Source organism: Geotrypetes seraphini, chromosome 3 (assembly GCF_902459505.1).
Source record: "Geotrypetes seraphini chromosome 3, aGeoSer1.1, whole genome shotgun sequence".
In the NCBI taxonomy this organism is placed as follows: Eukaryota; Metazoa; Chordata; class Amphibia; order Gymnophiona; family Dermophiidae; genus Geotrypetes; species Geotrypetes seraphini.
Genome location: NC_047086.1, coordinates 250,050,721 through 250,076,298, shown reverse-complemented (window position 1 = coordinate 250,076,298; position 25,578 = coordinate 250,050,721). Strand labels below are relative to the sequence as shown.

General features: G+C 47.2%; 1 protein-coding gene across 1 annotated transcript in view; it reads right to left on the bottom strand.

Annotated features, from left to right (window-relative positions):
- GPR137B (G protein-coupled receptor 137B) overlaps positions 1-25,578 on the bottom strand; it is a 66,124-nt gene that overhangs the window by 4,755 nt on the left and 35,791 nt on the right. Inside the window, exons 4-6 of the mRNA XM_033935686.1 lie at positions 24,327-24,476; positions 17,115-17,243; positions 14,425-14,549 (exon numbers count right to left, since the gene is read on the bottom strand). Coding sequence (XP_033791577.1) covers positions 14,425-14,549; positions 17,115-17,243; positions 24,327-24,476 — 404 coding nt within the window. The remainder of the gene's footprint in view (positions 1-14,424; positions 14,550-17,114; positions 17,244-24,326; positions 24,477-25,578) is intronic.

Sequence of the window (25,578 nt, the reverse complement as noted above, 5' to 3'; positions counted from 1 at the left end):
CCATTGAGTTACCATACATTTGAAGCTTACAATGGGATGCTGCAGTAAGAATGCGCTAGTGCAGGGGTGCCCAACGCGTCGATCGCGATCGACCGGTAGCTCAGGAAGGCAACGTGAGTCGATCGCAGAGCCCATCCCAGGCTCTGTGATAGACTCGTGTTGCCGTCCCGATCTACCAGGCCTATCAGCCTTCCTCTCCCCGACGTCAAAGACGCTGACGCCGGACATTAGGCTGTTTTTGTCATTTCGGGGGGGGGGGGGGCGTGGTGGCGGCAGCAGCAACAGCCTGAAAAAGAAATAATCCTGGCCCGGGTCGGTGTCATATTCCGGAACTTCTACCTCTTCCAGCAGCCCTCTCCCTTCTACCTGCTTCCGGCCACACCCCCTGCTCCGCGGCTCTCTTCGGCAACTCAGCAGCAGCGATCGACACAAGCTTCTGACGTCGGGGCTTACCCTCTGCGAGTCCCGCTTGTTTAAACTTCCTTTTTCCACAAAGGCGGGACTCATAGAGGGAAGGCCTCGATGTCGGCAGCTTGTCTTGATCACCGCTGCTGACGAGTTGCTTAAGAGAGCCGCAGAGCAGGGGGGTTTTGCCAGGTGCAGGTAGAAGGGAGAGGGCCAGATGCAGGACTCGTGGGTGAGGGAGCAGAAGAGAGAGAGAAAGAGAGAGGGGAGGGAAACAAAAGGAAATATTTCATACTGGGCTGGGCCGGAGTGGAGGGAGGGTGGAAAGATTCTGGTTCATAGACAATTGCGCGCAAGACAATCGCGCGCGGACAAAATCGCGCAGACAACTGGGCGCGAGACAACTGAGCGCAAGACAAATGAGCGGAAGACAATTGAGCGTTAAGACAAGTGAGCGCAAAGACAACCGAGCTTGAGACATTTGAGTGCAAGACAATTGAGCGGAACTTATTTACCGAAATGTGCACGAGCGGGACAACTGAGCGCAAGACAACTGAGCGCAAGACAACTGAGCGCCAGCAACTGAGCGCAAGACAACTGAGCGCAAGACAACTTTATAATCAATTGCGCTGAGTTTTATGATCATCCCCTCCCTTTTCTTGCGCGTGAACCGGAAATATAAATATCAACATACCCAATATAAACGGTTCCTAGTCAGTTCATCCACAGTTTTATAATCATACCCTGCCTTTTGTTGCGCGTGAAGCGCAAATATAAACATACCTGTAAATGAAGAAACGTGGAAGTATGTTCGCTCTCACTAGAGGCGAGAAAAATCCGCGCAAGACAAATATTCGTTATAGATCAAGTACTAGCAAAACCAGATCTTTACCTATAACGGACACGGTCAGGCAGCGAAAGGAAGGCGGGCTGTTCGGAGGACATATATAATGTGGAAACGTAACCATAGTAACGAAAATGCATTCACGTGACTTGTATTTAAATGCTTTTCGGAGAATACATATCATGAGATAACATAACCATGGTAACAAAAATGCATTCACATGACTTATATTGAAAACGCAAAGAGTCAAGGGAATCATACTGACCACACGTTGACGTGATGACGTGTTCACGTGCTGTACGTGCGCATGTCCTTTGATTGGCAAGCGGCCTCTAGTGGCACGCTGAATTGTCATGGCGCTGAGTTATCTTGCGCGAAATTGTCTTGCGCTGAGTTGTCACTGCGCTCAATTGTCTAGCGCGCAAATGTCTTATGCTGAATTGTCTTGGTGCTTAGTTGTCTTGCGCTGAATTGTCTTAGCGCTGATTTGTCTGCGCGATTTTGTCTGCGCGCAATTGTCTTGCGCGTTTTTGACCTGTCACCAAAGATTCTGGCTACAGGGTGCATTAACAAAGGAAAAGGGGGGAAAGCTGAAAATGGAGATAGTGACACAAAGAAGAGAAAGAGTAAGCAGGACCTACTGAATAAGGATAGAGATACAGAGGGGACATGAAGAGGAGGTGAAATAGAGACATAGAAGTAATGCTGAAAAAGTGGGGGGGGGGGGGAGATAAAGACATTGAAAGGGCAAATGATGAACATGGGGTAAAGACAAGGATAGAGACAAATGAAGATTCTGAAAAAGTGGTGAGATAGGGATATAGGTGAGATGGACACAAAGAAGGGTGATGCTGGAAAATAGGTGGAATGGTAATTCTGACAGACACAGAAGGGAAATGCTGGATCAAGGAGAGATGGGGCTCAGGCTGGATGGAATGAGGAGAAATGCCTTGTTGGCCCGGAACTTCCTCTCTTACGTCAGAATTGACATCAGGGAGCGGAATGCTGGTCAGCACGACGCTTCTGCAGGGAAAGCTTGGGACGGCGGTGGCTTGGGGGCTGTTCCCCGATGGTGGTGGCAGCAAACCGAGTGGCTTGGGGGAGGGCACGGAAAAAGAAAGAAAAGGGGCAGACAGGGAGACAGAAAGAAGGGGGAACAGGGAGACAGAAAGAAAAAGTTGGGGGAGAGAATGAGGTCTGGAGGAGAGGAAACATACAGGAGGCTGAAAGAAAGGAAGAAAGATTGTATGCACAGTCAGAAGAAGAAAGTGCAACCAGAGACTCATGAAATCACCAAACAGCAAAGGAAGGAAAAATGATTTTATTTTCAATTTAGTGATCAAAATGTGTCGGTTTTGAGAATTTATATCTGCTGTCTATATTTTGCACTATGGCTCCCTTTTACTAAACTGCAATAGCGTTTTTTAGCGCAGGGAGCCTATGAGCATTGAGAGCAGCACAAGGCATTCAGCGTAACTCCCTGTGCTAAATCTACTATTGTGGTTTAGTAAAAAGGGAGGGAGTGTATTTGTCTATTTTTGTATTTTGTTACTGAGGTGACATTGCATAGAGTCATCTGCCGTGACCTCTTTGAAAAAACCCGGAATATGAATAATTAACATTTTCTCTGCCTTTCAGTGTGCTTTTGTGTTTTTTTTAAATTTTATTGTTGGTAGATCATTTTGACTTAGTCATTATAAAAGTAGCTCGCAAGCCCATAAAGTGTGGGCACCCCTGCACTAGTGCTTACCGCAGCCTAATAAAAGGACCCCCCTTAGCATGTAACCATATGAGTGGAGCACGGGCGTGTCATGGCTGTTTCACCTAGTGGCACACACAACCTATAGAATAATATAAATTATGCACATGACATAGCTCACTTAGATGTACCCACATATACCTGCCAATGAATTGGCATACATTGCCATGTTTATATTTTGGTGTGCCAATGCTGTCTTAAACCTGTATTCTATACCAGATTAGGCACACCTACGCACCAGTATAAAACTGGCGCTAATGCATCTTTTTTTGTGACACCTAATTTATGGCACCAGTTTAAAGAATTGCCACCATAACTTTTGCAGATATTTACCCAGAGGATGTGTTCAAAGCCAAATGCTGGAAAAGTCACTATAATTCTACTACTACTACTACTACTACTACTACTACTACTACTACTACTATTTATCACTTATATAGCGCTGTACGGTCCTTTCTTGGAAGAGCTTACAATCTAACTTGGACATGATATATAGGGTTGGGGATGCAGAACCCAAGGTGAGAGGAGTTAGGAGTAGGAAGCACTCTCAAAGAGGTGGGCTTTTCAACAGGCCTTGAACACTGCCAGAGAGGAGAGGGATTTGGGCAGTTTGTTCCAAGCATACAACGCAGCAGGGTAGAAGGGACGGAGTCTGGAGTTGGCAGTTGAAGGGAACAGGAAGGAGGGACTTACCAGCTGAGCAGAGCTCACGGGGGGGGGGGAGGGGGCAGTGGCGTACCTAGGGTATGTGGCACCCGGGGCCCATCATTTTTTGACACCCCCCCCCATGTAAAAAAATTTTTTTTTTTTTTTTTGCAATAACCATGAAATGGAATAAATGGTCAGAATAGAAACAGGCAGTGAAAATTTTCTTTTATTGAACCTCATATATGTAACCATTATTCCAAACATAACATAACATAAATTATGTCTAAATTGTCATGACATTAGAAGTACATATGGAGTAGTTGCAGGTGATGCTTGGGACAGTTCTGATTGTGTTAGTTCGGTTTTATGTGTTTTTTGAATAGAAGGGTTTTTATTTCTTTTTGAAGGTTTTGCAGTCTGTGGTTGATATCAATTGGTTGTAGAGTTGGGGGTCGAGTGTTGCAGCTCGAATGGCTAGGAGGTTGTCGAACAGTTTTTTTCTTTTGACGTTTTTGGTTGGAGGGTGTGTGAATGGTGCACAAGTTCTCCTATGTCTGTTTGAAGTGGATTGAATTATTTAGCTGAAGAAATTAGTTACCCCCCATTCCACACACATTAATTCTCTTCCATTTTTGTTCCCATTATAAAAAACACTGATAAGTTCCCAGAAAAAAAATACATTAAAATAAGAAGTGAAAACAAAGGCCCCTACAGATGAGAACATAACATAAGAATAACCTAACTGGGTCAGACCAATGGTCCATCATGCCCAGTAGCCCATTCTCATGGTAGCCAATCCAGGACACTAATACCTGGTCAAAACCCAAAGAGTAGCAACATTCCATGCTACCGATCCAGGGCAAGCAGACACTTCCCCCATGTCTTAATAACAGATTATGGACTTTTCCTCCAGGAATTTGTCCAAATCTTTCTTAAAACCAGCTACACTATCTGCTTTTACCATAACTTCTGGCCACTTCATTTTTAAGTTTAGATCTTTCCTTTCAAACAGAGACCTTGCTAGATGTCAAATACAGCACAAGGTAACTTCACATGGACTTAGCTGTGCAGGAAATGTGAATCTCCTCATACACCCACCATATAGTGCAAAAATGTGCAAAGGTCTGTTTTTTTCTTTCGATCACTACATAGCCTAATGCCACACAAGCAGCGCTGTTACAAACATATTCTGTAGGTCAATGCTAAGGATAACAAAGTTTCCTTCCTTGGACCAGAAGGAGATAAACCACTGGAAGAGATCCCAAAACAACACCCAAAGACCCACTCAGTGTGTGAATCAGTTGAGTGGAGTGGACTAACTGGGGGGTGGAAATGGGCCCGGAGTTTGCTCAGCAGAATTTCCCAGACCACTTCTTCCTCTCAACACATTGACACGCTGCCACCATCACCACTAGGAACACCTCACTGGGTAGGCCAGCTATGCTATAAACTTTATAAAACACATTATTATATTTTCTTATAAAGCACATATTTTAACTGACCTCTCTGACATCCTCAGCCTTTCCATTCACAAAAATAGAAGGAAGAAAAGTTCCCATTTCCTGCTGTCTCATGTCCCTGGCCTATACAATATTTTTTTTCTGCAGACCCTTCAAAAGTCTGACCAAATCCTCGTTTCACTTGCATTATAAAGTACTGAGGATGCCATCTCTCCCCAATCCCAGGTCCTAAAGTCTAAGACAGTAGCGCAAACTAATGCTGCCAGATACAGGAAAAAAAAATTTTGATTCGATTCAGCCCTATTGAATTGGTTTTTCAATTCGATTTTCCTGCCCAGTTGGGTGATTTTTTTCAAAACTCCTGGTGGGTTTTATAGCTTTTTCACCCCCTTTGGCTTCTCCTAACCACACTGGCGCTGTGGTGTAAATAAAATAAAGAAACAAAAAGGACTTTTCCTCTTTCTGTTAAATCCTAGCTCACGTTTGCAGTCCAACACCAGCTCTGGCAGGATACACATTTCAAATCTGACATGTTATAATCACAAAACAGAAAATAAAATTAATTTTTCTACCTTTTGTTGTCTGGTTATATTTCAAATCTTGTTGGTCCAAGGCTCTGGTTTTCTTCCGATAACTTGCTTGCCAGGGTCTCCTTCTTTCTGCATGCTAACCATCCATCTGCCAACTCTGTCCTCCCTTTCCATTTCCCTTCCCTTCCCAGGAAGTCTGGTATCTTTCCTTTTTTTCATCTCCCTCCACAGATCCACCTTTTCTTAAATACCCTTTCATCTGGCTTCTCTCCCTCCTTCCCCACCATCCCAGAGTCCACCATCTCTCCGTTTCTTTTCCTAATTACCCTCCTATCCAGTATCTCTATCCCTCCTCCACACCATCCCTTGTGTCCAATTTCTCTCCCTTTCTGTTCCTTCCCTCCCTAAATCCCATGGTCCATCATCTCTCTCCCTCTCCTCTATTTTCAGACCCATTATTTCTTCCCCCCCCCAAAGTTTGGCATATGCATGTCTCTTTGAACACCCCCTTCCCTCCGTGTACTTCTAAATCATGGTCCCCCCCAAAGGCCTGTCCCCCCTTAAAGGTCTGCCTGTCCCACCTTGAAGGCCTGCACCCCCCTTGAAGGCCTGTCCCTTCCCCTTGTAGGCCTGTCCCCCCCTTGAAGGCCTGCCTGCCTGTCCCCCCCTTGAAGGTCTGCACCCCCCGAAGGCCTGCACCCCCCCGAAGGCCTGTCCCCCACTTGAAGGCCTGTCCCACCCCCTTGTAGCTTCTCCCCCCCCCCCCTTGTAGGCCTGTCCCCCCTTGAAGGCCTGCCTGCCTGCCTTTCCCCCCTTGAAGGCCTGTCCCCCCTTGAAGGCCTGCACCCCCTTGAAGGCCTGCACCACCCCCCTCGAAGGCCTGCACTCCCTTGAAGGTCTGCACCCCCCCCGAAGGCCTGTCCCCCACTTGAAGGCTTGTACCACCCCCTTGTAGCTTCTCCCCACCTTGTAGGCCTGTCCCCCCCTTGAAGGCCTGCCTGCCTGCCTTTCCCCCCCTTGAAGGCCTGCACCCCCTTGAAGGACTGCACCCCCCCCCGAAGGCCTGCACCCCCTTGAAGGTCTGCCCCCCCCCCGAAGGCCTGTCCCCCCCTTGAAGGCCTGTCCCATCCCCTTGTAGGCCTGTCCCCCCCTTGTAGGCCTGTCCCCCCTTTAAGGCCTGCCTGCCTGCCTTTCCCCCCCTTGAAGGCCTGTCTCCCCCTTGAAGGCCTGCACCCCCCTTGAAGGCCTGCACCCCCCCTTGAAGGCCTGTCCCCCCCCCTTGTAGGCCTGTCCCCCCCCCCTTGTAGGCCTGTCCCCCCCCCCTTGTAGGCCTGTCCCCCCCTTGAAGGCCTGCCTGCCTTTCCCCCCTTGAAGGCCTGTTCCCCCCCTTGAAGGCCTGCACCCCCTTGAAGGTCTGCACCCCCCCAAAGGCCTACACCCCCCCCGAAGGCCTGCACCCCCCTGAAGGCCTGCCTGCCCCCCTTGAAGGCCTGCACCCCTTGAAGGTCTGCACCCCCCCCCCGAAGGCCTGTCCCCCCTTGAAGGCCTGCCTGCCTGCCTGTCACCCCCTCCCCCTTGAAAGCCTGCTTGCCTGCCCGCCCGCCCCACCCTGAAGGCCTGATGCCCCGACCCACCCCGAAGGACCGCTCGCCCCCCTGGCCTCCCCGCACCACCTATGAACAGCCGCAGCAGGATCGCGAAGTCAGAGTCAGCGATCCCTGCGCTGCTTCCTGCGCCACGGTCCCGCCCCTCCTCTGACGTCAGAGGAGGGGCGGGATCGCGGCGCAGGAAGCAGCGCAGGGATGCTGACGCTGACTTCGCGATCCTGCTGTGGGCTGCTTCACAGGTGGTGCAGGAAGGTCAGTGGGGCGAGCGGTCCTTCGGGGGTGGCGGGGGACTGAACGGCAAGGCCGGGAACACCCCCTTAGGGCTGGTACCCGGGGCGGCCCGCCCCCCCCGCCCCCCCCCTAGGTACGCCACTGGGGGGGGTATCATAGGGGGAGATAAGTGAAGAGAGATAGTGAGGGACAACTGAGTGAGTGCATTTGTAGGTCAGTAAGAGGAATTTGAATTGTATTCAGAAATGGATGGGAATCCAATGAAGTGTTATTACTCTGATGTCAGTGTGTAGACCTGAACACATAGGTCAGACCATTGTTCCCCAAACCTGTCCTGGAAGCACATCTAACCAGCTGGATTTTCATGACTGAATATGCATGAGAAGAAGTTGCATATATTGCAGAGCTAAGCATGCAAATTTCTCTCCCGTCTATTAATTATAGATATCCTGAAAACCAGACCAGTTAGGTGTGTCTCCAGGACAGGGTTGGCAAACAATAAGATGGAAAGCAGTTCAGTTTCACCACGTTGTAAATTTTAGCTCCCACCTGGAAAGTCCCAAATCTTGTTCCAGTAGAAAATGAGTATATTAGATTGTAAGAAGCCCCATTTTACTTAGGACATTAAGGGAGGAACTGAGCTGTCCGAATCAAGATATGCTCATTTCCTCCTGTAATCTATGAAAGGCTCTGCTGAACACAGACCCTTTTGTAAAACACCTAGAAGGATGGGGCGTACATATCCATTTGCTTGTATGTCCAGTGAGAGAAGAATTTAGAAATGGAGGTGCTCAAACGAAAAGAGCGTGTCCTCGTGTCATACCTTTGCATTCATGCAGCCAAGAGCACTGTGGGTCCCTGGCTACAGCAACCCAGGCCAGGCCTGCTACCTGGTAAAAGGGTCAATGGTAAAATCCAGGTCTCACCCTACCCTCACTCTCCTCAGACATTCAATGTCCTTTTATAGTGGGAAATCTTTATCCCTGGATAGCACAGTTACTTACCGTAACAGGTGTTATCCAGAGACAGCAGGCAGATATTCTTTACGCATGGGTGACGTCACCGACGGAGCCCTCGGTACGGACCTTTTTAACTAGAAAGTTCTAGTTGGCCACACCGCGCGTGCGCGAGTGCCTTCCCGCCCGACGGAGGAGTGCGTGGTCCCCAGTTAAGATAAGCCAGCTAAGAAGCCAACCCGGGGATGAGGGTGGGACGTAAGAATATCTGCCTGCTGTCCCTGGATAACACCTGTTACAGTAAGTAACTGTGCTTTATCCCAGGACAAGCAGGCAGCATATTCTTTACGCATGGGTGACCTCCAAGCTAACAAAGAGGGAGGAGGGATGGTTGGCCATTAGGAAAATAAATTCTGAAGCACAGATTGGCCGAAGTGCCCATCCCGTCTGGAGAAAGTATCCAGACAGTAGTGAGTAGTGAATGTGTGAACTGAGGACCAGGTGGCAGCCTTGCAGATTTCCTCAATGGGTGTGGAACGGAGGAAAGCCACAGAAGCGGCCATAGCTCTCACCCTGTGGGCCGTGACAGCACCATCCAGTGACAGACCGGCCCGAGCATAACAGAACGCGATGCAAGCTGCAAGCCAGTTGGATAGCGTCCGTTTAGAGACCGGTTGACCTAAACGATTAGGGTCGAAGGTCAGGAAGAGCTGAGGGGACAAGCGGTGAGCCCTTGTACGATCAAGATAGTAAGCCAGGGCACGCTTGCAATCAAGACTGTGTAAGGCCTGTTCCCCAGGATGTGAATGAGGTTTCGGGAAAAAGACAGGCAACACAATGGACTGGTTGAGGTGAAAAGCCGAGACTACCTTGGGAAGGAATTTTGGATGGGTACGCAGAACCACCTTGTCATGGTGAAAAACAGTGAACGGTGGATCGGCGACCAGTGCATGCATCTCACTAACCCTCCTGGCAGAGGTGATGGCAATGAGGAAAAGCACCTTCCATGTTAGAAGTTTGAGCGAGGTTGTGGCAAGAGGCTCAAAAGGAGGTTTCATGAGGGCTGATAAAACCACATTCAGGTCCCAGACGACCGGCGGAGGCTTTAGAGGTGGTTTAACATTGAAGAGGCCCCTCATGAATCGGGAAACCAGAGGATGAGCCGTGAGAGGTTTTCCGAGGATAGGCTCATGAAACGCAGTGATGGTACTGAGGTGGACTCTGATTGAAGTAGACTTGAGGCCCGCATTGGACAGGGAGAGCAAGTAGTCCAGGACAGTTTCCACCGCTAAAGAGGTGGGATTGTGATGATGACGGAGGCACCAAGAGGAGAACCTGGTCCACTTCTGATGGTAACATTGGAGGGTGGCCGGTTTCCTGGAGGCGTCCAAAATGAGACGGACAGGTTGAGATAGATTTCCTGGAGAGGTCAGGCCGAGAGAAACCAAGCTGTCAGGTGGAGCGAAGACAGATTGGGATGCAGTAGAGACTGACGTTGTTGCGTAAGTAGAGTAGGAAACACAGGAAGAGGAATGGGCTCCCTGACGCTGAGCTGAAGCAGGAGAGGAAACCAGTGTTGGCGAGGCCACCGAGGAGCGATGAGAATCATGGTGGCCCCGTCCCTGCGGAGTTTGGACAAAGTCCGCAACATCAGAGGCAGTGGAGGAAAGGCATAGAGGAACCGATCCGTCCAGTCGAGCAGGAATGCATCCGGGGCCAGACGGTGAGGAGAGAAGAGTCTGGAACAGAACTGGGGCAGCTGATGGTTGTGAGGAGCTGCAAATAGGTCCATCTGCGGAGTGCCCAAGCGAGCAAAGATGGAGTGGAGCGTGGGAGGATCCAAAGTCCACTCGTGAGGTTGAAGGATGCGGCTGAGATTGTCGGCCAAGGAGTTCTGTTCGCCCTGGATGTAGACAGCCTTGAGGAAGAGACTGCGGGCCGTGGCCCAGGTCCAAATGCGGAGAGCCTCCTGACAAAGGAGGCGAGACCCGGTGCCGCCTTGCTTGTTTATGTAGTACATGGCGACTTGATTGTCCGTGCACAGGAGAAGAACCTGAGGGCAGAGAAGGTGCTGGAAGGCCTTGAGAGCGTAGAACATGGCTCTCAGTTCTAGGAAATTGATATGATGAAGACGCTCCTGCGGGGTCCAAAGACCTTGGGTGCGTAGATCTCCCAGGTGAGCTCCCCATGCATAAGGGGAGGCATCCGTGGTGATGATCATGGAATGAGGGGGCAGATGAAAAAGAAGGCCCCTGGAAAGATTGGAGGAGTTCAACCACCATTGTAGAGATTGCTGAAGAGACGATGTCACAGAGATGGGATGAGAAAGAGGATCCGTGGTCTGTGACCATTGGTTGGCTAGAGTCCACTGAGGTGTCCTGAGGTGGAGTCGAGCCAGAGGAAGAACATGGACCTTCGAGGCCATGTGGCCCAAGAGGACCATCATCTCTCGAGCAGGGATGGTTTGATGAAGGATCACCTGATGACAAAGGTGGAGCAGAGTTCGTTGACGGTCGGAGGGGAGAAACGCCCTCATTAGTGTGGTGTCGAGAACTGCTCCAATGAACTGAAGGTGCTGTGTGGGAAGTAGATGCGACTTGGGGTAGTTGATCTCGAACCCCAGAAGATGAAGGAGAGAGATGGTATGATGAGTGGCTTGTAGCACAAGTGGAGACGTAGGTGCTTTTACTAGCCAATCGTCCAAGTAGGGAAACACCTGGAGGTTGTGAGACCTGAGGAAGGCCGCTACCACAATGAGGCATTTGGTGAACACCCTGGGTGATGAAGTGAGGCCAAAAGGTAGCACTTTGTACTGATAATGGCGGTGGTGCACCTGGAATCGCAGGTAGCGACGTGAGGTCGGATTGATTGGGATGTGAGTGTAGGCCTCTTTGAGGTCCAGGGAACATAGCCAGTCGTGCTGAGAGAGCAGAGGGTAAAGCGTGGCAAGGGAGAGCATTCTGAATTTCTCCCTGACTAGACACTTGTTGAGGTCCCTGAGATCTAGAATGGGACGGAGGTCTCCTGTCTTCTTGGGAACTAGGAAGTAGCGGGAGTAGAATCCCCGACCTCTTTGTTCCGGAGGCACTTCTTCGATGGCATTGAGAAGAAGGAGGGATTGGACCTCCCTCAGGAGGAGGGGGGTTTGAGTTGAATGAGAAGCAGACTCTACGGGAGGATTGTCTGGTGGAAGAGTCTGGAAATTGAGAGAGTAGCCGTGGCGGATGATGTTGAGGACCCACTGGTCCGATGTGATGACCTCCCAACGGCTGAGGAAGATGTGGAGCCTGCCTCCGATTGGCTGAGGAAGAGGCAATGAAGGTGGAAGACTGGCTATGCCCTGGAGAGAAGAGTCAAAAGGGCTGAGATGGTTTGGCAGGAGGAAGAGGCTTGGCAGGTTGATTGGACTGGGCACGAGCCTGGGTGTGCTGGTGCTGACGGGGCCGCCTAGGTTGCTGTGAAGGTGGATTGAGCGGCCTAGCGGAGAACCTGCGCTGATATGAGGCCTGTGGTCTGTAAGGACGAGCAGGTGGAGCCTTTTTCTTAGGTTTTATGAGAGTGTCCCATCTGGTCTCATGAGCTGAGAGTTTCTGCGTGGTTGTATCCAGGGACTCTCCAAATAGTTCATCCCCAAGACAGGGAGCGTTGGCTAGTCGGTCTTGATGGTTGATATCCAAATCAGAGACCCTGAGCCAGGCCAGGCGGCGCATAGCCACAGCAATGGCAGATGCACGGGAGGTGAGCTCAAAGGAATCATATATAGAGCGCACCATAAATTTTCTCAGTTGGAGCAGGCTGGAGATATGCTGTTGGAATAGTGGGACCTTGTGTTCCGGCAGGTACTTCTGCATGGCGGAGAGTTGGAGAACCAGATGTTTCAGGTAGAATGAAAAATGAAATGAGTAGTTGTTGGCCCTGTTGGCAAGCATGGCGTTCTGGTAGAGTCGCTTGCCAAACTTGTCCATAGTTTTGCCCTCTCTGCCAGGAGGGGTGGAGGCATAAACACTAGAGCCCTGAGTCTTTTTTAAGGTGGACTCCACCAGGAGAGATTCATGGGGCAGCTGGGGTTTATCAAATCCAGGGATTGGTATGACCCTGTAAAGGCTATCCAGTTTACGGGGGGCCCCAGGGACAGTAAGTGGGTTCTCCCAATTTTTATAAAAAGTTTCCCGTAGGATGTCATGTACGGGCAACTTTAGGAACTCTTTGGGAGGTTGATCAAAATCTAAAGCCTCTAGGAAAGCTTGTGATTTCTTAGAGTCAGACTCTAGAGGCAAAGACAAAGCCCCCGACAACTCTCTGAGGAATTTAGAAAAGGAAGATTGCTCAGGCTTAGATGTGGTATCGGGGACCGAAGGCTCCTCGTCCGACGACGATGCATCCTCCTCGGTACCGGGGGGGGATTCTTCCCATAGGTCCGGGTCTCTGACATCAGTATGTGCGTGTTGAGAGACCGGAGTGGAAGGCTCGGTATGGTGAGTCTTAGACAGAGACTTGCCCGAGCGTACCGAGACGGTACCGGGGGATGAAGACCTGTGTCTGTCTCGGTCCCGGGAAGAACGGTGCCGGTCAGGGTCACGGGAAGACCGGTGCCCTGTCCGGTCCCGAGGAGGATCGACCGTCGCCAAGGCGTGACTCTCGGCATGAGTGTGGAGATGTGACGCCGAAAGAATGGGCATGGACGAGTCCAAAGGTACCGATGGAGTGGATACCGGTTGGACGGTGCGGGGCTCGGGCCGGTCTGGTACCGAAAGCAGCGGTGCCAAGATGGAGGGCAAGAGCTGCTGAAGTTGCTGTTGGAGTTGTTCCTGCAACTTGTCTTGGAGGATGGCCGCGATACGGTCATCCAGGGGTGGCACCGGAACCACTTTTTTCTGTTTTGGTTCCATGGGTGTCGCTCTACGCCCCGGCGATGAGGAGGCCGATGACGAGGCACTCACCGATATCGGGGCGGAGCGTTTTTTTGGGTCGGCGTGGAGCCGAAAGGGCCGGTGTCGCCCCCGAGGTGGGAGGGCGCTCAAGGGTGGAAGGCTTCTTAGCCGGCTTACCTGGCGCCGGTGGCGCCGATGACGGATCAGGCGGTGTCGAAGTGGCCGGTGCCGATTTTGACGGTGCCGCAGGTGAAGAAGTCGAGTCCATAGCCGGGCCGGTGCCGAAAAGTATATTTTGCTGGATTTGACGATTCTTCAAAGTGCGTTTTTTAAGAGTGGCACAGCGGGTGCAGGAGTCCGCCCGATGCTCCGGTCCCAAACACTGCAAACACCAATTGTGTGGGTCAGTGAGGGAGATCGGGCATGCACACCGCTGGCACTTCTTAAAACCGGGCTGCGGGGGCATGAATGGGAACACGGCCTCCGCAAAATCGAACCCGGAGGCCTGGATAGTGACAACAGGCCCTGCCGGGGCAGGAACGAAAAATAAGGAAAAAAATAAAGTTGTTTTTTTTTTTTTGAAACTGAAAAGAAAAAAGCACCCGAAGGTGAATAAAACGAAAAAGAACGCGAGCGGGAAGGCAAAAAGAGAATTTCAACGACCGTTGAAAAAACACACGTCTTCTTCGCTCCGCGGAAACGAAGAAACTGGGGACCACGCACTCCTCCGTCGGGCGGGAAGGCACTCGCGCACGCGCGGTGCGGCCAACTAGAACTTTCTAGTTAAAAAGGTCCGTACCGAGGGCTCCGTCGGTGACGTCACCCATGCGTAAAGAATATGCTGCCTGCTTGTCCTGGGATAAAGGTTTTTACCTTCAAGAGGCAAACAGCAGCCAGTTACTAGGTTTTCTTAATTTTTGCTTCACTGCATGATTTCAAAGCTATTCTGAAGGGCCTTGAAAATGCCAAATCACTCACAGCTTGTTTTATTTGCCTTATCGAGACATCTACCTCTAAAGATTTTCTCCAGCTCAGAGCAGAAATAAACCTGGTTAGCTTCCCTTCGTCCCTTCCCACATCTGTATTAAGATAATCTCTCTTCAGGTCTCTTACCTGTTTTGCATACTTTGAGAAGCAACATTCCAGGCCAGATCGTCGTCACTATCGTACCGTCGAGGGTTGTCAAAGAAATAAGACCTATGACCAAATCCATGACTGGGTATCATCCCTGGGTTGATCTATAAAAACAACCCCACCCCCAATCAACAGTTTAATTATTTATACTTGTTATTGCTTCTGCATACCTATATTTACTGTAAGTGATGCTCCTTGGAGGATTCGTACTCTAGATCAGTGTCATGCAAACTGCTTCTGCCGCGGCACACTAAACTCGGGGCCACATCTACAGGGCCTCCGAGCGTGCGTGGTTGTCTACTAGTGATGTCACACGCATGTGTGTGTGGCGTCACGTCAATATCTGCGCATATTCAGAGGCTCTGTAGATGCAGCCCTGAGGCCTTCCAAAACCTGGACAAACTGTTGTGCTTTGGAAATCCCTGAAGCACTGGTGCCGGCAGCGACCAACTCGCCTCTTTCATGGCACACCTGGAATCTCCAAAACAATAAATACCAGTTTATATATAAATGTTATTATAAATTCAATTGCTAAAATTAAATTATAACTAACAAAAATAGTGTATCAAAAGTGCTCAGAGTCTTATCTCTTGCATGCGAGCCACACTGAGATCAGAAAGGGACCATCATAACACTTTCATGTCCCTTATGTTCTAAGATAAGTGCAATATGTTTCAATAATCGTTTTAATAATATATGAGGAGAAAAAATAGTATGCACTAGAGTATTGGACATTCTATAATAGATCAAGATTTAGAACATAAGGGACATGAAAGTGTTATGATGGTCCCTTTATGATCTCAGTGTGGCTCGCATGCAAGAGATAAGACTCTGAGCACTTTTTATACACTATTTTTGTTAGTTATAATTTAATTTTAGCAATTGAATTTATAATAACATTTATATATAAACTGGTATTTATTGTTTTGGTTGTTAAGATACTACCAGTAATTGAGTAATATATACTCCTTTAAATTCATAAGTTGAATAACATCTGGAATCTCGCCACGGCACACAGTTTGCGATACACTGCTCTCAACAACTATAAGTCCCAAACCACAGGTATAATGAAATCAAGATGCATTTCTCTGGGGATAAATTATTCTATGAATAGTTTATACATTTTAAGAAAATGGGATTTAATCCTAGTAACTTACACCAACTCCAGCCCCTATCCCAATACATTTTACTTAGCATCCCAACTTTCCCTTCAGCCATGGAGTTCCAGCAGACTATGGCTGCCATATTGGTCTTTTTAAATAATTACAGCTGTAGAAATACATATATTATGTACATATTAAACCCATAAAGACAGATGGAAATTTCCTAAAAGGAAGGGGGGGGGGTGTTTCCGACATTCAAAACAATATAAACAGTCAGAAACAGCTTCTAGCTGTTTCAATTGCTTATCTGGGGCTTACTGGGCATATTCAATGGCATTTAACCAGAGAGTGCAGCTGAAATGCCCAGTTAACACTTAAGCCGAGACCAGCTACCTTGTGGGTGTTCTGGGGGCAGAGTTGGCACTTAGCTAGTTGGAAGTTCCAATATTCAGCCCTTAACCAGCTAAGATAACTGCATAAAGGAGGACCACATAAAAGTCAGTCCTATTTTTATGCCGTTCATTAAAGCTGATTAAGGGCTGAATATCACATTTAACCGGCTATGTTTCAGCCACCCCATATGCCCAGATATTCAATGCCAGTGCGCAGACATAGTCTGGCAGTGAACATACAGGAATAAAGCAGTCAGAACAATGCTGCCATTGGCCGAATATCAACCTCTAAGTGACAAATTTTCAGTGTCCAGCTTTGGTGCTGAATTTTTCCATTTAAACTTTAGTCATGGAAGAAAGAGGAAGGAGTGGAGTTATTTTAATCCTCCGTTGTCCCAGGTATGTTAGATAGGTTGTGAGCCCATCGGGACAGATAGGGAAAAATGCTTGGATGTAAAACCGCTTAGACCACCTCCATTGATAGGTGTTATATATGAGGGATCTACAAAAAAAGTTTCCGCCCTTTAATTTTTTAAACACTATTTATTAAATATCTCAAAAGCAAATTACATCACTTTTCCACATAATCACCCTGTTTTGCGTAAAATTGTCCCCAGTGTCCTACTAATACGCACTCTTACCACTTCTCCCATGAAAATATGAAAGTGCGGAAACATTTTGAAGAACCCTCATAAATAATAATTTAAAAAAAGAGGCTACTTTCCAAAATACAAGTCTTATATGTTCAGCATTCTCTTCAATGATTGTAATATTCATATCCTTTAATTAATATATTTATATGTTTGTGTTTATTTAAATCTTGATATACAGTACCACTATTTCCAAACATATAGGTACTGATGTAGTAACAAAAGCTTTTCTGGAGAAATAGTGCTTTCATGCCAAAAGTTTGCTACATATGGAAATGAGCATGTATCAAAATTTGAAATGGAACTTCCTGAAAAAAAGATTTGTGAAAACTAGACCACACCAATGTGTAGTTATCTTTTCCTACAAACGCCAAAAGTTTAAGCCTTTTGGTGAACTGGGTTCTTTAGTACATTGCTACTGCTCCTTAATCCTGCCTTTGAATCAGAAACGATGCAGGAAACCCCCTTCGATGCTGATGATTTCACTCTACTCCCTTCTGCTATTTGCATTGTATTGCACATACCACATCTCGCACAGGGTTTCGAACCCGGAAGAAGTACACCACTGCACTAGTTGGCAACAGCTCCCAGATAAAAAGGATCACGCCAAAAACAACATAGCCGGCATCCCCCAGTTTACATTTCAAGTCAGCCTGTTGGGACAACAAAGAAAGGAGACTCAAGATAACTAGGAGGAAAGCCATGTTCTTAATATGTGTATGGAAAAGGAAACGCAAAATTAAAGTGAAATTAAATACGTTATGTGCATTATCCAGTTCTTTTAATAGTTACTACTATTATTGGGTAAAACTCTGCTTCTCAACCATCTCCTGGAGGTGCACTTTGCCAAGTTTTCAGGCTCACCATAATGAATATGCATAAGACATGTCTGCATATAATAGGTCTCTGCTATATGCAAATTAATCTCATGCATATTAATTGTAATTCCCTTGAAACTCTGACTAAGAGGGCCTCTGGGAGAAGCTTAAGAAGCTCTGGAGTAAAAGAAGAAACAACATTGGAACCAGGAAACATCTTACCTTTAACAGATATATTATTAGACAACTCTAATACAATCTATGAAAGGAAGCATTATTTAGTAATATAATAGGAAGCATTAATTTGTAATACTTCCTCATACTCATACATGAATTTAGAGCTCATTTACTGGAGCCAAAAATATTTTGTGCACTGATGCTGAACGTAAATACACAGAGGACGATTCTCAAAACTTGTCGGTAAAATCGATGTAGTGGCCAGAGTGGGAGCAATTTTACTTTTACGGGGTGATTCTCAGCACAATAGCATGCAAAATATATGCACTCTATTTATGCAGAGAATAGCTGATAAAGGGGAGGGAAGGAACTGTGCCTAGGTTTGCTCAGAAGAGTAATCGCTAAGTACAGCTCCTCCCTCCTTTCAAAAGAGAACCCCCCAAACAAAAACATGCCCACGGTTGCTGCTCTCCCTGCCAGAGGCTCCCCCTGCTGCGATGGGCTCAGCTGGCAGGGAGAGCCACGATCCTGCTCCCTGCCACCATTGGGCCCCTCTTCCACCCCTCCCCCCGACATCCTCCCACACTTTAAATTGAAGGACAGCAGGAGGGATGATTAGTCCCTCCTGCCGCCAGGGATCCCCGGCCTCCCATCAAACCCCCCCCCCTTGGCCTTTAAGCTGAAGGTTGGCAGGAAGGTTGCCCACTCCTCCACTCCAAAAACAACCACTTAACACCCTCCCAAACTTTAAACTGAGGGACAGCACACTAAAATGTGTGCCTCTGATCAATGACTTAAGTGCCAGTACTCTCCAGCTACTCTTGGACATCAGTTTTGGTCTTGTGTGCAGGTGCAAACGTTTTGGCAACAAGTTCATCAACATATCGAGGCAATGTGGCACAACAATTATGTGTTTAGTCCGGTAATGCTGTTCACCCTGGAGTCCCTTCCTAGATCTTCTCCGAGGGGTTTCCGGAGCTTCGTGAACTGAGCTGTCCTGTTAGGAAGAAAGTGACACTCCTTCCCCGTCCTCAGATTCTCCCACACTTGCTCATTGGCGTGCGTTGATGCTGCAACAGGCCTCCATGGAACAATTACAACTTCCATCTTTGGACATTTTGCCGGAGCGAGCATTATGCACTCGCTGGGAACCATTTTGGCTCACTTTGACACCCAGAGCCCGCAGCCACTTGTTGAATATATGATTTTTTCCTGGTAAATGACACACTGGAATGGGGTATACTTTTTGTTAACTGATATTTCTGTCTATCTGGCTGGGGAGGATGTACCATAGTGAAGTTTGGAAGAATCTAAGGAACCATTTCCTTGTGTTGTACACTATGCTACCTTGAGTTTTGTCTTGTTCCTGTGTGTAAAATTAATAAAATATATTTTGGAAAAAAAACCCCAAAACTGAGGGACAGCACAAGGGATGCCCACTTCCTCCCTCCTTGGGAGTCCCCTGTCCTCCCAACAACCACCTACACTTCAAATTGAAGGATGGCAGGAAGAATGCCCACTCCTTCCTGCCGTCAGGGTCCCCAAACCCCCCAACAACCACCCCCTGTACTTTAAACTGAGGGATGGTAGGAGGGATGCCCACTCTCGCCTCACCTCGATGACCTCCCGTGATGACCCTCTGCTCCCCACCGATGATCCTCTGTGCTCCCCATACCTTGAAGACAAAGGCCAGCAAGAGGAATGACTACTCCCTTTGACAAGCAAGACTGCCTCTTTAAAATGGCGAGCCTTCCCCGTCCCGGTGCATCCTAGGATGCATAGGAGGGGCCTTAGATGCCTAGGCCAAACAGAGCCTTAGGCCCCTCCCCGTTGCATCCCAGGATAAACCAGGAAGGAGAAGGCCTGACATTTTGAAGAGGCAGGCCTGATGGCTGGAGGGAGTAGACATCCTTCCTGCCAGCCTTCATCTTGAAGGTACGGGGGGTTGTGTTGGGTCATCAGGGGGTGTGGGGTGTCATCATGGATGCGGGGGATCCCAACGGCAGGAGGGAATAGGCATCCCTCCTGCCATCCTTCAGTTTAAAGTGTGGGAAGGAGGATTGTTGGGGGGACAGGACCTCCGGTGGCAGGAGGAACTGGGCATCCCTTCTGCTGTCCTTCTGTTTAAAGTGCAGGGGGTGTCGGGGGAGGGGAGGATTGGGGGGTCTTTTTTTTTTCTAATTTGCAGGGGTGGAGGGTCTAAGCTGTCATAACCTTACTTTCCTGTGAGTGCCTGAGCTAATCAAGCACTAAGCAGAACGTAAGGCTATGACAGCTCAGACCCTGCCGGAAAATTTTGACCTCAAATGTTGTACAATGAGGTTACAAAATCACCCAGCAATGATAGAGAATTGCCCAGATTGCTTGTTTAAATATTAATGAACCCATTTTACTACCATTTTAATATTAATGACCTCTTTGTACTATACCTGTATGGCAAACCAATCAATATACAATTCGGACTCAATGTCAATAGAGCTTCCACTTTATTTTAATATATACAAAAAAGAGAGAGAAGAAGCTAACTCACTATAAATAATTGCTTTATTCTTTCCTTTCCTAATTTCACAATACCTATACTTTTACCTCCAACTAATACACAAACCACTCCATAATAAAACTTCATAGCTTAAACGGGGCTGACCCCTGTGGTGTATAGGAAAACCTGGAACAACAGTTCCTCAGTGTCCACACTTTGAAATACGAATCACCACCAGTTCCTGTAGACATTACTCATATCATGTTTATATCTTGATTTATTTCTGATGTCTTCAGACACAATAGCATTCATAAGAACATTAGAACTGCTGCTGCTGGGTCAGACCAGTGGTCCATCGTGCCCAGCGGTCCGCTCCTGTGACGGCCCCTAGGTCAAAGACCAGCGCCCTAACTGAGACCAGCCCTACCTGCGTACGTTCCGGTTCAGCAGGAACTTATCTAACTTTGTCTTTGATTTATTCCTTTTGAGCAGGAGGAGAGGCTTTGTGCCTTTGCTGCAGTTGGCTATGATAAAACAAAAGGATTAAAAGATGTACATGGACTGAAAACCTGAAGCGGCTTCAGCTCCTGAGGACGCCTTTGTGGCGAAATGCAAGATTGTGTTGGGCTGGCTGAGTGCTTATTGTGTCTGAAGTCATCATAAATAAATCAAGATTATCAAGATAGCATAAACACGTTATGAGTAACGTCTACAGGAACTGGTGGTGATTCGTATTTCAAAGTGTGGACACTGAGGGACTGATGTTCCAGGTTTTCTATACACCACGGGTGTACGTTATGAAGTTTTATTATGGAGTGGTTTGTGTATTAGTTGGAGATAAAAGTATAGGTATTGTGAAATAAGGAAAGGAAAGAATAAAGCAATTATTTATAGTGAGTTAGCTACTTCTCTCTCTTTCTTGTATACTTGTATGGCAGAGTCAGAGACTGCTAGGAAGCTCGGAAAAGACCACGGTGAGCCGTTCTGATAATCGGCCGGTAAAATATTGCCATGCAATCCAGCTGGAACCGGTTTAGCGACCATTGTTAAGGGCATGGAAAATTTTGAGAATCTAGCCCACAGTGTCTGGAAAACACAACCCCCCCCTCCCCAATTATTTTTCCAAATAACTCAAAAATATCCGACTGCAACAGAAACCTCTGCCTGAAATTTGAGATATTTCCAAGTACTTAATTTTTTCAACAGAATGGTGCCCCAACACTTTGAGCTCACAAAACAGTTGACCTCTTAATGAATCCTCAGAATTTACTGAACCAACAGCTCAGTGATGCCAAAAATGTAAGGTTGAAAGACATTTTTAATATAAATTATGAACTAACTGAGAACCCCTCCCCTCCCCCCAATTATACTAATGTGTTTGCAAAGGTCATATTACATGTTTAAACAATTGCAAGTATTTTAAAACTATGTAAGGGATCCCTTTTTTTCTGGACACTGTGTAGGTGTCAAGGAGAGCACTGAAAAAAACTAGTTTTTCCACTATTTGCAGGCAAGCACTTGCTCCTACGCTTCTCTATCACTTCTTTTCCGATTGATACACCGTTGTATGATTCGCAGCATAACTAAGCTTTGTGGTACTTGGAATTTGGACCCCTGAAGAAGACAATTCTAGTTGAAACATGGACTGCGTTGGGTCCACACAACAGTTCATCGACGTGTGTTGTAGGGATCGATATTTCCGGCACCATTTGGAGCATTTGCAAAGTATTATTACGATAAACTTTTGACATCAAGTACCTCGCATCCACAGTATTGCTTTTGTTTTTGAAAACTGGATTGTACCACTGATAGGCAACTATGTCGATATTTTTTTACCACTCTTTTTTGGCATTTGTTCATTCTAGGGATATGCCTCTAGTCTGTTTCCTCCTGCCAGCAGAGCACAGGGAAACCCCCCTGAAATTGGTACCCTGTGGACTTCTGGCCATGTTTGCAGGAGTTAGAGCCCAAGCATCACCAGATAGTCACAACAACTATTAACTTGTAGGAGCTGCTGAATCTCATGGCCCACATCTAAACTATAAAGGCATATGGAGGCCCTGGTTGCTTTTAATACACCCACCACAGCACGCTGCTCACTGGTACTGCGACATAATTCCCTTTATTCACTCGCATCAATATAGCCCTCTCCCTTCACTCAAGCTAGCTGCAGTTTCAGACAAGCTGCTTCTATTCACGTTTACAAGTAAACAATCTAATATAATAAAACCTTTACCCGCACATGCGCAGTTGAAACGGTGTGATCCCTGCCACTGTGATTTGTGCTTCTGTGCCGTGTTCTATTTGTGGCGCGTGCACGGCGATGGAGCCTGCGGCGCCAATTTTCCCCATTGCCGACATCGCTTCCAGCCTAGGGCAGGGAGGGAGGCTTCAACTTGCTGCTCCTGCTTGCCTCGGGCCTTCCTCGTTGCCGGGTCCTGCGCCTGCCTTTTCACAAAAAGAAAGTAGGTGGGAACTGGCAGCGATGAAGGACCGAAGCAAGCAGGAGCAGTGAGTTGTGAATGCTGTGCTGCTGACGGCTGTGTGAAACCCGGGAGGAGAGGGGAGAGGGGGGGATGAGAAACGCTACTGATGGCTGGCCTACTACAGGACAGGGGGAGCAGGGAAGGGCTGCTGCTGGACAGGGGGGAGGGAAAAAGAAGGGAAAAGGGCTACTGCAGGACAGGAAGAACGGAATGGGTGCTGCTGGACAGGGGGAAGTAAAAGGAAAGGAGAAGGGCTACTGCAGGACAGGGGGAAAAGGCAAGGGGTGCTGCTGCACAGGGAAGGATGGGAGATAAATGCTGCTTCTGCACAGGGAAGTGGGGGGGGAGGGAAAGGGGGCCAGGGAGCAAACTTTCTATGCTTTGGAGGGAGGGATGTGCTGGGGGCAGGCAGCAATCTTGGTTTGCTCTGGGGAAGGGAGACAGAAGGGGGCCATGGAGAGAGAGAGAAAGAAAGGCAGGCAGCGCACAATAACAAAAGACAGATGTACACAGAAAGACAGCGGGCAGGGAGAGAGACAGAAAGCAAGAAAGATAGACAAACAGGGGGCCAGAGAAACAAACAGACAGACAGCGGCCAAGGAGAGAGAGAGAAAGAAAAAAAAGACCGACAGCTCACACAGTACGTTTTCATTAAATTTTGTGATCTGTTAAGTCTACACATCTAGTCTAGCACTCGTTAATGTAATGGGCTTAAACACTAGTATAGTATAAGCCATGGCTACAAGATTCTGAAACTTCACTGTTCTCTGAAATACAAACTCGGTACAGTAGCCAGTCATTTCAATGAGTATAGAAACATTCCCTCCTCCCTAATCAACAGAAATCAGAAGGTGGCCAGATGGTATACAAGCATTGCACAGGAATGAACAGATGAGCCAGGATTCAGCTTTCCCTGCCATCTCTACTTAAGTACTTTCAAAAGGTGTGAAGAATGACTAAGAGGATAGGCAAAGATTGCTAGATGCCACTGGGGAAAATGCTGGGTGGTCTGTCCATCTGGCAGGTCAAGTGTCAGGCATGTTCAAGTTTTATTTAAAATTTTATGAATCGTTTAATCTTAATACAAAACGATGAACAAATGTAAAAAAATTAGTGCATCACAATATTCAGGGAGACAAAACTAACAACATAAGAATATCACATAGCATAGACAGGATCGAGAGGGAAGTGGGGGTAGAAATTCAATATATGAAAGTAAATAAGACGAGTAAGGGAAATAACACAAGGGAGGCTTTTTACACTGCCCCAAGGGTAGGCAATTCCGGTCCTCAAGAGCCATAGGCAGGTCAGGTTTTCAGGATATCCACAATGAATATATACGAGATGGATTTGCATGCACTGTCTCCTTAAGCCGCAAGTGTGTGTGTGTGTGTATTGGGGGGGGGGGGGGGTGCTGAAAAAGAAGATGCGTGGAGAGGACGAGATATGCTGACGGCAGCTGACTGCCTACAGGATATGCCTCTCGCCATGAGAGGCACGTCTTGTGGGCAGTCAACCGGTGCTGACGCCGCTCCTCCTTCCCGGCGTCTTGAAGCAAACCTGAAATCTTGTGCAGCACACAGTTTGCGACAAAAATAAAAACACCCATTGCATGTAGGGCAGTGTAACGCAGGCCCCATTTTATGCAATAATATATGCTAACATTTTAGGGAACTTCAGAAAATCTAGTTCTTGCAAGTTTCTTATTCAATTGTCCACTGAGTAGGTAAAGTACAGTATGTACAAACTGGAATACAAACTGGAATCCAAACTTACCTGATCCGATACATTGTACCAGTCATAATCAAAGGCGTGGGCCCGTGTTTGTTCAGACAGTGATAAGATGACCAGATTGTAACAAGCTCTTGATGTGTAAAGCAGTATAACAGTGACTCCAATAGCTGTCACCTGGCAGAGAGAAGAACCCTGCAACAAACATTTAAAATTCATTTTAGCACCTTTTGAAGACACTAATAGCTAGAATAATCAATATCTCCTTTATTTAAAGAGAGTCCCACTGTGAGGTAATAGTGATTAAATGCAGAACTTGGGTGGAGGTGGCCGACATCATCATTATCAGACAACACCCAGGCACCACCTGATGTCCGCTCCAGCTCAACATGAAAATTGAGACTTGAAATCACAAAACGAAGAAGATGCGACTTAAAAGTCTTCTAGCACCATTGCTAAGACAACGGGAAGGTGTTACGGTATCTATCTGTGACGATACACTTTACTATTAAAAATGTGCATCCAGGGTCATTTAGCAAATGTATTTAAAATATTTATAATTCGCTTAATGCCTAAGCGGCTCACAATAAACTTACATAATATTAAAAACATAACATAACTCTCAAATTAGATGAAAACAACCTAAAGCTAAAAACAAAATTAAAAGGAATTTTCCCTTGAATTTTAGTCTTACTCCTTTTCCAAAGATTAATTCCATATCTCACAGTGAATAATAATCTTTCGATATCAATAAAAGGCTTGAACAAAAAAAATGTGTTTAACAATTTTCTAAACTGCAACTCATCTCTACAAAGTCGTATAGCTCCTGCAACAGAGAAATATGATTTCATAGTACTGACATACCACACTTCCACCAAAAAGGATATTGAATAGAAAAAAAAACCCCAAAAATAAAAATAATAATACACTCCAGAAAAAGGAGGAAGATGAATCACATATACTCTCCATGTGGCAGAGCGAGGGGTTTTCCCTATATTGGACTGTTATTATGCCCATGGGCAGCAGAGGACATTGGACAAGTGCAAAAGACTATAAAACCCAGTGTGCCCTGCACTGCTTGGCTCAGTGTTGAGTAAGATGGATGGGACTCAGGGAGGAGTGTTACTGCCCAGACCTGACTCAGTGAAAGAGAGGTCCCAGAGGAGAGGTTCTGAGCAGATGCAGCATTTAACTGAGGTAAGCCAAAAGGTTTGGCTAATTAATGTGTGAGGCAAACTTAAAAGAAATATTAAAAAAAACCATTGACTCCAATGCCATTGTGTTCTTTTATCTATTG